Below are 12,948 nucleotides of genomic sequence, written 5' to 3'. Positions count from 1 at the left end.
TGGTTAAGAAAGACGTGGTTCTTTTAAATGAAAACATTCATTTAACAATCTCCTGCAAATATTTTTCCCTGAATGTTGTGTGACAGTGGTGTAATCCCTTCCAGCCTCCAGGAAAAAAAAAGAAAAAAATTGCAGGAGGTTGCCTCCTGTTTCCTCTCATTCCAACACCTTGATCAATAGGTTCATGCCATTTGTACAATCTGCGCGGGAAGATGACAGAAACCTCAGGAAAAGGACCTCAGATATATTGAAGTTTTCAAGCATTTGATAATTTTCTGTACTCCAACATTTCGCTCCTATATCTCTCTTTATCCTGCAATCCTTTCTCCTGATAAACCTGTTAAGGTAGCAAGTGTAAATAATAAATAAAATAAATAGATAAAAATATTCAAAGGAGATTTAGGTGTTCACAATCCAACAGAGAATATATAAGAGTAAAGGAGCCATATTTGGTAGTTTTCTCAGAACTTGATCAAATATCGCCTTAATCCGATGGATGGTCTATGGCATGCGGGCTTTCAAAGCATATTCAATGCACAATAATTATCAGTGTATTATCAAAAAGTCAACACACAAATGGCTGGATATATGTAGCAAACCGGGTTTTAATATGTGAAATTTGTCCAGAGTAGATGGTAAACAAGATAATATAATTTAGCCATCTGAAACAACCTCAATGCAGCCAAATCTAATGCAAGGGTCAAACTAGAAAGTAGAAACTAATTAGATTTTGCCAGTTTGATATTGCCCCATTCATAGTGATCGGAGTTGGAAGCAGAAGTGATAAGAAAAAGTCATGGGAAGGAACACTGGATCCAGCATCAGATACTCGTACTCTAATAAAAATTGCTGGAATAGGGTAATCCAAGTTTAATTTTGATGGATGTGCTTTGAGCAACAGTGGACCTTCAGGTATTGGTGATGTTCTCAGAGACCATGAAGAAATTATTATCATGAGCTTTTCAAACACAGTGGGAAAAGGCAAATCCTTGTGGGCTAAATTGTACACTTTGCTACATTTAATATAGAACAATGCAGACTTTTCTTCAGGATGGTCTCATTTGTTTCTGGAGAGTGAATGCTGAGTGCTCATTGGTTGGATGTTGGCAGCTGCAGAAGGCCCCTGGTCTCTCAGATTCTTAATTATAGAAGTTAAATGCATTAACTCTCACTTTGAACAGCTTCTTTATTTGGTCCCCCTGATTGGCTAATGTCTTGGCAGATTCTCTGGTGATGCAGGATCTTTATGATTCAGCACTATTTCCTGCAACCAACTTAGGTCTAGATGTGTAGCACAAAACAAAGAACTAACAAAGAAAGAAGAGAAGAGATGGAAATAAGATAAAAACCCTAGGCAATCACACCCCCAATTTAGAAATCAAACCAAATTTTGTAGAGAACTTTCCTTGTTTATTAGCCAAACCTGTCTCCAAATGAGCCATACAAGCTTAATAAGAAAGAAGATTCCAAAGGAAAAAACTTGCCCCCCAAGTTAGGATGCCCACCAAACCACTTACAAAAAGAAGCTAGATTTGACTAAACCTGCCCCCCAAACAATTACAAACAAAGGGAAATTACTAGACTTAGATCTGTTCCCAAACAAAACAACCCCCCATTCAAAATTACAAAAATACCCTTGCTGTCCAGAAATGTAAGAAAGACAAATAAGCCCTATCCAGCAGCAAATTCAACCACACAGAGTATAGATGGATTGAAAACTCTGGGATCTACTGCTCACGCATCTCCCATGTGGGCCCCACATCATCATAATGATGCCAAATAAGCATGGGAGCAGCTTTGGTTCTCTTTTGATAAGCCTTAAGTTGATTCCCATCATTCGGTCAATGAGGGAGTTCACATATTGGAGCTCCTATAAGGACCACCAGGTCCAGGGATACATCAAGAAGGTCAAATTATCTTTATTTTTTATCAATAACTTCAGATTTCATGAAGACAGAAAAAAATGAATTACAAGGGGGAGAGCTAAAAACTCTTTAACTCTCCCCAAAGATTTAAAAAAAAAAAAAACTATTACAATTGAGCCCAAAACAATTGATTACTTCCCACCCCTTGTTTTGCCAAAGCATCAGCAAAACCATTAGCTATCCTTTTCACCCAACTAACCCTCACTTCCATGTCTCATATCAACCATTTGAATTTCTTCCTTTCACTGCTATAATTCCACAGTCCAGCTTCTTCCTTTTGCAACCATGCATAAGGTCAAATTATCAATATGTATTGTTTAATTTTCTTTTACACCAGCTTTATGTTGTTGTACTATTGTACTTGGTCCCTTCTGGTTAGACCAAACAGCAGGCTTCCCTCTCTTTTTTGCCATCAAGGCAATCCCTATTTGGTTGTGATTATTGATATAAAAAAAAATCCTATGCAATAGTTACCATTATTATACAGGAATACAGGATACAATCAAAGCCACCCGACTCCCACATTGTTCTCAACATTTTGGGGCATAGCTTCATGTATGTGGCCCCAAAGCACTTAATGTATTACCTAATTTCTAATATTCTCCCCAATCATTCAATGGTCAAGGTCAAATGGAACTAATTCCTGCATTTCAACAAGAATTCAAGCATTATAGGATCATATCAAAGTGAACCAACCATGCATACTTGATCAGCCTGAGTTCCATTGGCACACACAATTTTGAATTATGGAACTGCCAGGGAGCAGCCAGGGCAAGGTGGAATTTGCAGAATTATGGAATTGCTTTTTTCGATGTTTGAGTGCAGGTGGAATATGCCAGCAGAAGTATGCATGATCTTGATCTTTAACCATTCTACCTTCACTTGGCCTAAAAAAAGAGAAATAATTATATGGAGATGTGCCAGAGCAGCCTTGATTTGGACGATATCTAGGAAGAAAGGAATGCTAGAATCCTCCAGGAGGAGAGGAGCAGCCAAGATTTGAAGGAATGTGTGTTGAATAGGGCAATATATTGGTTTAAGACCATGGAACTCTTCCATCAATTCTCCTTTAAGGATCTATGGAGAAATTAGTTAGCAGTAGCAAGGTGCAGGGTAGTTATAAGATGGGTTCCCCCTTCTAAAGATTCATTAAAGATGAATTTTGATAGGAGCAATCAGGGCAATCCACAGCTCTCTGGAATGGGGGATTCTGAGAAATGAGTTTGGAGAGGTATTTCTTTACGCTGGTCCTTTGGAATTTGGAGATTTGTTAGGCCAGAACTACATACAAGGAGTGTAGAGCAAATCAATTGGATGTAGAGCATGAGCAACTATTTATTGAAGGGGAATCCAAGGTGGTAGTGGGGTGGTTGAAGAACCCTAAGGTGTTGTATGGGGCTATAAGAATGAAATCAAGAAATTTAAGTGGCTGACAAGGAATATGTCTGTAACAATAGAATGGGTGGGGAGATCAGCAAATGCATTGGTTGATGGCTTAGCCAAGCAAGGGGCAAATAGGGAAGTTATGTTTTGACTCAGCTGTAATGTTTGTTCCTTTTTTCTACTCTCTTTGTAATCTGTTGGGAAAGGGTGCAGCTCACGCCTCTTCAAGGGCTGTTGTATGAGTTTAAAGTTCTAAATTAATAAAGTTTTACTCATCAAAAAATGATGGAACTCATAATAGATTAAGATAAACATGACAGAAGTTCTAATTAGATCACTACTTCATATTTTAGTTTACAAACCAGAAAATAAACAGGTATAGATCATGCACAATGGTTTATTAAAAACAAGAACTTGATTATGAAGCAAACTCTTCCAAAATTAGGGGTTGAAAAAGCCTTTTTTTAGGTGGCATGGAAGTATGAAGTTTGATCTCTCATGTCTAATTAGATCTTATCGGAACAAGATCTAATTTTATGTTTGAACAGTCTCTGGATCATGTCAGATTTCTAATCAAATAATAGTCAACCCAACTAAGCCTGATTCAATAATCAGAAAATGAGAACACAAAAAAGCAATCAACCACTACCACATGTATATATAGAATGAGAGAATGACTTTCTGATTTGGTGGATGAAGAACCCTAGTTATTGCAAGGATGTATCTTCTTATCAGGTAATTGTTATGATTCGGCCTGCCTTGGAGTTCTGTTTGTCTGAGATCAGTCACGTAGAGAGAGGTAGAAAGGTGGAAGAAAGAGAGAGAGAGAGAGAGAGAGAGAGAAAAGAAGAAAATCTGGTTCGAACTGGAAGTCAAAGAACATAACTCCCATTCGGCCAGACATGTGCTTTTATTATTAAAATTAATGGAAAAGGCATATGTGCCCTTATTTAAGTAAGGGACACTGGTTCTAACACAATATTACAGATCAGCAACCTTAATCTAAGTATAAAGACAGAAATACCCCTACGCTAACACTCCCCCTCAAGCTAGTGAGTATATATCATATACTCCCAGCTTGTTACATATGTAGTCCACTCTTCCTCGACTCAAGCCTTTTGTAAATAAGTCTGCCCACTGGTTTCCTGTATTAAAATATGCAGTGTCTAGCTCTCCATTCAGCACCTTCTCCCTCACAAAGTGACAGTCAACCTCGATATGCTTGGTTCTTTCATGAAACACCGGATTAGAAGAAATATGAACTGCAGCCTAATTGTCACAATAGAGCTTCATTGGAGTATTGATGTTGTACCCTACTTCCTGTAGAAGGTTCCTTAACCACACTAATTCACAAGCAGTATGCGCCATAGCCCTATATTCTGCTTCTGCACTACTTCTTCCATGTCACCAGGTTCCTTAGCCACACGACTGTCTGCTTCTTACTTTTCCATGTCACTAGGTTACCTCCCAGGAAAGTGCAATAGCCTGTGGTAAACCGCCTATTAGACATAGAACCAGCCCAGTCATCATCAGAATACCCTTCTATTTCAAGTTTTCCGCCACTTTTGTATATCAAACCGCAACCTGGAGCCCCTTTTAAATACCTCACAATTCTCAGAACTGCATTCCAATGAGGAATCAGAGGTTTCTGAATGAACTGACTCACCACACTAACCGCAAATGAGATGTCTGGCCTAGTAATGGTTAGGTAGTTCAGTTTACCTACAAGTCGTCAGTATCTGCCAGAGTCTTCAAACACTTCACCCATATCACTGCTTAGCCTAGTATTTGTGTCCATAGGTGTTTCAGTTGGTTTAGCACCCAACAAACCTGTTTCTTCTAGCAAATCAAGCACATATTTCCTCTGACACAGATTAATACCATACTTAGATCTTGCTACCTCTATCCCCAAGAAATATTTCAGTTTACCAAGATCCTTTGTTTGAAAATGATCCTGTAGATAAGTCTTCAGCCTGTCAATACCCATGTTATCATTCCCAGTAATAACAATATCATCTACATACACCACCAACAGTATTTTTCCTCCCAGAGAGTCATGACTGAATACAGAATGATCAACTTGGCACTGTTTCATACCAAACTTCTTTACTACCTCACTGAACCTACCAAACCATGCTCGAGGAGACTGTTTAAGCCCATATAGAACCTTCCTTAGTCTGCACACCTTACCATCCTCCCCCTGAGCAACAAACCCTGGAGGTTGCTCCATGTAGACCTCCTCAAGTAAGTCACCATGCAAAAAGGCATTCTTGATATCAAGCTGATATAGCGACCAATCATACATAGCTGCAAGAGAGATCACAACACGAACTGACCCTATCTTAGCAACTGGTGAGAAGGTCTTTGTGTAGTCAATACCATAGATTTGGGAGTACCCTTTTGCAACCAATCGCGCTTTCAGGCGTTTAACACTACCATCAGGCAGATACTTAACTGTATAAACCCATTTACAACCAACAGCTTGCTTCTCAGGAGGAAGAACGGTGAGATCCCAAGTATAATTATGATGAAGGGTTGAAAGTTCTTCTTCCATCGCACGGCACCACCCTGGAGAGGCAAGGGCTTCCTAGACATCCTTAGGGACAACAACTGATGATAACAAGGTGACCAACTGGCGATGGGAGGCGGAAAGGTGAGTAAGTGAAACATAATTAGAAATAGGATGAAGGGTGCAAGTGCGCTTACCTTTCCGCAAGGCAATGGGGAGATCAAGCTCAGATGTTGGGTTCGAGTCTGGAGCCGGATCTGTCGAAGGAGATGTAGCCGGAGTAGTAGCTGGTACGCATGGGCGATGTGTATACACATGACAGATAGGTGGGCATTCAATAGGTGGTGGCACCGGAGGCAAGGATTTGGTCACGGCTGGAACAAGGGGAAGAGGGTCGGCAACGGGAAGTGGAAGAGGAGGAGGTGATGAGGAGGAAGAAGCATCACCGGACCCCAAAAAGAATGGAGTAGACTCAAAGAAGGTGACATCAGCAGACACAAAGGACCGTCGAGAACTAGGATGGTAACACTTATACCCTTTCTGGGTCCGAGAATAGCCAAGGAAGATGCACTTAAGAGAACGGGCATCGAACTTGTCATTCCCGGGACCCAGATTATGGACAAAGCAGACACACCCAAATACCCTAGGCGGAAAAGGGAACGAAGACAAGGCGGGAAACAAGATTGTAAACGGAGAATGACCATCAAGGATGAACGTGGGCATCCGATTAATCAGAAAGCAAGAGGTAAGCACCGCATCACTCCAAAAGGGTTTGGGAACATTCATGTAATGCATGAGGGATCGTGCTGTTTCCAAGAGATGGCGATTCTTTCTCTTAGCCACCCCGTTTTGTTGTGGGGTGTAGGTACATGAGGTCTAATGTATAATGCCGTGTTGGTCCAGGTATTCTTGAAATGATGACGATAAATATTCGCGGCCATTATTAGAACGGAAAACTTTAATGTGAATAGCAAATTGATTACGAATCTCAGCATAAAATTTCTGAAAAATGATAAACAATTCACTTCTTTCTTTCATTAGGTAGAGCCATGTCATCCTTGAAAAGTCATCTACAAAAATGACAAAATATCTATATTCATTATATGACATCACCTTATAAGGACCCCAAACATCGGAGTGAATCAAAGAAAAAGGACTCGACACACGGTTATCAACCCTAGAACTAAAGGGAACACGATGGTGTTTCCCAAACTGACACGACTCACAATCCAAAACAGAAAGTTGACTCAAAGACAGAACTAAAGACTTCAAGACTTTTAGCGACGGATGACCAAATCGGCAGTGCCACTGGAGAGGAGAAAGAGATGACTGGAGAGCTGTTGAAGTTCTTCCACCACCGTCAAGATAATACAGTCCACCAGCTTCATGCCCTCCACCAATCTTCATCCCCGTCTTGAGATCCTGAAAAACACACATAGAGGGATAAAAAGTAATGGAGCAGTTAAGTGATTTGGTCAGCTTACTAACAGACATAAGATTAAAAGGCAATTTAGGAACATACAAAACTGAGGAGAGGGATATAGGGTCTAGGTCAACATTACCAACACCACAAATTGAGGATGTGGAACCATTAGCAAGGGTGACAGATTGTGATGTTGAGTAATGAGATAGGGAAGAAAACACACCTCGAGTTCCAGTCAGGTGATCAGAGGCTCCAGAGTCAATGATCTAGGGATTGGGTGTGGATGCCAAACAAGCCATACCTGAGTGAGCGAACGTCGTTGTGTTCTGCTGTGATTGGATAAACCTCTCATATTCATCAACGGGGAACACTCACCATTTCCTTCACGGGACCATCTGTGGATGTAGGAGTTATCTGATCAGATGAACAATTCTCCTGTCTAAAGCTGGAACTGGTGTCACTAGTCACGGCATGATTGGCACAAGTTGAGGGGGGATCATGTAGATCATAACAATTGTTAATGATATGTCCATCCATACCACAATGAGTGCACCTCCTCGGGCCTGAGCCATGTCCTCTACCACGGACTCCCCCTGAATCTCTGCCCCCAGTACGACCACCACCACGATTATAAGTAGGCCCACCATTGCCACTCCGGCCATACACCGGACCACTACTACCACCACGGCCAGACTGAGCTCCCCGAGCTCCACCTCTAGCACCACAGCCTCTTAACACAGCAAAGGCAGATCTATCTGAGATATTAGAGTTCTCAGTAGATCCAATAGAAGTCCTCTGGAGTCGTTTAAATACCTCTTCAAAAGAGGGGAGAGTTGATCCTTCTAGTATCTGAGTCCGTATTGGTTCATATTCAGATTTCGGTCCCACCAAAAATCTAGTCACATCAAGTTGTTCTCTCTGTTGTTACTGAATCTTGACATTAGAAGTGAGAGGGTAATAGACATTCAACTCATTACGTATGTTTCTCATACTGGCATAGTACTCCTCAAGACTTTGATTGCCCTGTTGCAGATTAAAGTACTCCTGATACAGCTGATACACTCTGGTTGTATTGTCCTGACCCGAATACAATTTCTTCGCATGGTCTCACACATCTTTGGCAATGTCAAGAAACATGAAGTTTACACTAATCCTGGGTTCCATACTATTCCATAACCATGTGATGATTTGAGCATCCTCTTGCTCCCAGTCTTGATACTCGTGAGAGTCAGTGGAGGGTTTCTCCTCTCTTATATGTTTTACCTTCTTCTTTGCCTTCAGAAAGACTTCGACGGATTTAGCCCAAGGCACATAATTCTCTCCATTTAGTTTAATGGAGGTCATCTGAACATTCAGGTAGTCTGTAGGCACCATCACATTAGGTTTACAATCACTGTTATCTCCCATTCTGTTATCACCGATTCTGCACACTTGCTGAATTCTATTACCACTGAATTCTGCACACTGCACCTGACTAGACCACACTCGTCACACTGATTTCAGCACTTGTTGTTGAAAAGTGTACTCTTTACACCACAAACCCTACTCCTACGGCTACTTGAAATCTCACCACTATATGATCACAACTCTTCCTTCGAAATACACAAAAACAACATAAACCCTAGCACGCTACTATCTGAAACCCCAACATATGATCTGAAACATACTTCCTATTTGATCCACACCAGAAATCATGCACAGAAATCTCTTACCTTATCACTGAAGGAACAACCACACGAGCAGAAAATCAGTTCACACAAGACAGCCACTGTACCACACAGATCGGCCCTCTTCTCTTCATCGATTAGGAGAGGGCGATCTTAGAAACCACAGCAACCGACCACACAAGACACGACTGGAGGCATAGAAACCTCCAAGGGGAGAGGGCAATCACTCCTTTTCAGCCCTTCCACTTATCTCCAATTGAATGCAGGAAAATCAAGAGAAACCCTAGATAGGGTGTGCAGATTCGAGTGGCTCTGATACCATGTTATGATTCGGCCTGCCTTGGAGTTTTGTTTGTCTGAGATCAGTCACGTAGAGAGAGGTAGAAAAGTGGAAGAAAGAGAGAGAGAGAGAGAAAAGAAGAAAATCTGGTTCGAACTAGAAGTCAAAGAACATAACTCCCATTCGGCCAGACATGTGCTTTTATTATTAAAATTAATGGAAAAGACATAATGTGCCCTTATTTAAGTAAGGGGCACTGGTTCTAACACAATATTACAGATCAGCAACCTTAATCTAAGTATAAAGACAGAAATACCCCTACGCTAACAGTAACCTATGTCACCATCAGGAAACATGATATTTATCAGACATGACTGGCCTAGAAAACGTGTCGTAGGTGGCTAGACATGATCTCCAAGATTCTTGCTACCCACCTATTACACATTTAGAATAAGATAACTCTAACTTGTACATTCATAATATAAGAAAGCAGTTCATATATGCTGAGGTAAGCAAGTTCAAGGATTGGATTAGCCAGTAGCCACTCAAGCATTAGAAAGAACTTCAACCATGAAGTTGCAAGAGATAAAAAAGATAAAATCCTTAACCAGACCTGTTTTTCAGACTCAGTCAGTTTGCTCCACAGGTGTCCAATCTTCTTGCTGATGGCTTTTTCTTGCCCATGGTGCAGAGGCTTCAGTCGGGCATAATGCTCAGCAAAAAAGAAATTGTAACCACTCCTGTTTGGTTTAGGATGAGAGGGATCCTTCAATGCCAACCTGGATCTTTTTCGGTGCCGACGAGGAGGTACAGTTGAAGTATTAGAACTCAGAGACATCTGTAACTCAGGAGGAACATGATACAGGACACCTTTCAGCTTATTGGGACCAAAACTCACAGTCACTAAATATCCATTGTCAAATTTTCCATCAATTATCCCAGTAACCCGACATCCAGCACTCAATTCTGAAGTTCCTGTAGATGACCAAAAACTTTTAGCACCCAAATTCTATAGGAGAGATCCAATTCTTAGAAATATAAAATGCAGGGATCACTTCCCCATCAATATTTTATACAAGGTACCATCTATAAATTTCTATAAGAATAGGATAGCTCAGCCATCTCAAACAAGTAGCCACATCCAATCTTCTGAATAATCAAGCTAAACAACAGTTTTCTTGGTTTGGTTCTTACTCTTTTTTTTATTTTTATTTTTTCCTCATTCCTTTTAATGATTAATTGGTTTCATTATGTATATGCTTTGGCAGTCATGACTAATTGCAGTAGAGTTATGCAGTGGTTTCTGTACTCTGGATAAGGACCCATTTCTCCCAACCATGCAACGGCAGAGTTGGCCCTGAGTTGCTTTATGTTTTACACATGAAGGCTTGCATTCAAATCAGCATTAAAACAGCAGAGCGGAACAAATCCTTGTTATTTCTTTATTGTTCACAATCATTTCACATAGAATATGCTTCAAACAAAAACCAGGAGGAAAAGAAGACTAGTGTATGACCTGCTAACTGATCCGTGGTGGTTTGTTTCTCACTAGTAGATGGTGTGGCTCCTGTGCAACTGACAGGGCTTTTGGGTACAGAATCTGTATAAGAACATAGCATTCAACAAAATTATAATACATAGGCACAAAATAAAACATGTAGAACTTATAACGATCAAAGTAAAAGTATACCAGATGCCTGGATTGAAGGGCTGTTTTTACGAAAGAAATACAGCTGTTCATAATGGTGAAGCAATGATATGTAGTACTTGCGCAATACAAAGGATGCATTAGTAATGGTGCTCGGGAAATTGAAAATGGTAATGACATCTCTCCATTTGCGATCTCTTATAACCTGTTATGGTTCAAGAGAGAACTCAATCATATTCTCTAAACCAGCAATGTACACATGCATGCACACATACAGTAAACAGGAGAAAGAGAAAAAAGTGATCCAGAATCTACACATGGCAATTTAGCTGACAAAAGGACCCTACTTGTTATGTCCATATCCAATCTTCTCCACCCAAGAGCTCAGATAGAAAAGACCAGCATTGGGTAATGGACTTACAAAAGAATTCGACATATTCACCACATCACCTTCCCCTGTGGTAAGTTCCATGCCAGTGGCCCTCTCTCTCTTTCTCATGACAAAAAGGAGAGAAAAGCCCTCTTTTTATCAGCAGTGTAGTTAAGGCAGCCACGCAGTGCTTAGGCATTTTGGCCCAGCAAAATAATGCGTAGGTAAAAACTATTGGCATTTTGGTTAAGAGTAGTTCATTTGAGTTCATATAGCTAAAACAGATTCACATTAGGTTGTTAGTATAGATCTTTATAACTCAAAATGCATTGAAAATAAATAGCATCTTACAAATCATCATTCTAAACATCACAAAAGTTTCTCTAAGAAATCAATTGATTATTAAATTAGTTTTGAAAACACAAATTAAAGCGGGAAGTAAAAGAGAAGAAAAGAGAGAAAATGGAGCAACAGAAAACAGATTTGAGAGGAGAAAAAAGCACTAGGTATATCGCCCTTTTCCATTATCTATATAGCACTCTACGACATGGAAATTACCAGAGCACCCCTGGGTGTTTTCCCTTATAACAGCATCAATAACCAAGAAAATAGAAAATATATCAACTCCCTATCAGCCTTCAATAAATATAATAGGAATATATTAGAAGATTCCTACTCATACTAAAATGTTGCACAAACCAGTTGAACTCAAGCATAAACCAAGAGAAACCCTTCGTAAAATTATCTGATAGGTGTTGAACCGTTGATTAGTCTTGACAAATGGAAAACAAACTTCACCAGAAAGCACCTTCTTTCTTGCAAAATGACTTGTTTATCCCAATATGCCTTGCCTTGTCATGTTGTATTGAACTATGGGCTATGTTAACAGTTACTTGATTATCATGAAGCAACACAACTGGCTTGTCAATTTAAATGCCCAACTTCCTAATTAAAGAACACAACCAAAGCCTCTAAAACTCCTCGTTCCATGGCTCTATGTTTTACTACTGCACTAAAACACACAACTAGAAATTGGAAATTGTTTCTTACTTTTGTAGCACATTAAAATTTTCACCTATAAACACACAATAACCTGATGTAGATCATCTATCATCAAGCAAATTTCCACCTTCATGTGATCACCACAAAGTATACATGATTTCTTTGCTAAAACTTCCTTCAAGTAAGCTAGGATGCATTCAGTTGCTGCCTGATGTGTACTACATGGTGTATGAAATATTTGGTTTGGCCATATACAAGTATAGTAATGGACTATCCTCAGAAGAATTTGTCTGAAATTTTTAATGGATCAGATGTAAACCAACCCCCAAAAGAAAAAGGTATTTCAATCTGAAATTTCGAAGAAAAGTGAAGAAGAAGATGGTGAAAGAAGAAGGGAGAAAGAGAAGAGAGTTCAATCAGTTCCCTCTCTTTTCTCGTAATTACTTTTATTAATCTAATCTAAGAGGACATAATTACAAATATGCCCTTAACGGGGTAGCCAGCTCATAACGTAACATAAAACAATGAATAAAGTGTTTACAGGCCCATTAACATAAACATAACAAATAATAATATAGGAAATAAAAAGACACTAGGGCCTATTTGGTCCAGTCTCTCTATAGGATCACCCCCTAACTTCCATGTATCTTTAAGTAGATCTAAAACATACTTTCTTTGAGAAATAAAGATACCATGCTTATACAATTACCCAAAAAAAAAAGGACACCATGCTTATAGCAA

The 12,948-nt window shown here is 39.8% G+C and overlaps 1 protein-coding gene across 1 annotated transcript in view; it reads right to left on the bottom strand.

The window, feature by feature from the left end:
* The window catches only part of LOC104594344 (high mobility group B protein 10), a 32,239-nt gene continuing 19,291 nt past the window's right edge, over positions 1–12,948 (bottom strand). Inside the window, exons 3-6 of the mRNA XM_010254600.2 lie at positions 10,878–11,040; positions 10,704–10,787; positions 9,801–10,162; positions 1–337 (exon numbers count right to left, since the gene is read on the bottom strand). Coding sequence (XP_010252902.1) covers positions 257–337; positions 9,801–10,162; positions 10,704–10,787; positions 10,878–11,040 — 690 coding nt within the window. The 3' untranslated portion in view covers positions 1–256. The remainder of the gene's footprint in view (positions 338–9,800; positions 10,163–10,703; positions 10,788–10,877; positions 11,041–12,948) is intronic.

This window comes from Nelumbo nucifera, chromosome 1 (assembly GCF_055504915.1).
Source record: "Nelumbo nucifera cultivar China Antique chromosome 1, China Antique-T2T, whole genome shotgun sequence".
In the NCBI taxonomy this organism is placed as follows: Eukaryota; Viridiplantae; Streptophyta; class Magnoliopsida; order Proteales; family Nelumbonaceae; genus Nelumbo; species Nelumbo nucifera.
The sequence above is the reverse complement of the archived record's forward strand: the minus strand, read 5'-3'. Positions and strand labels throughout refer to the sequence as shown.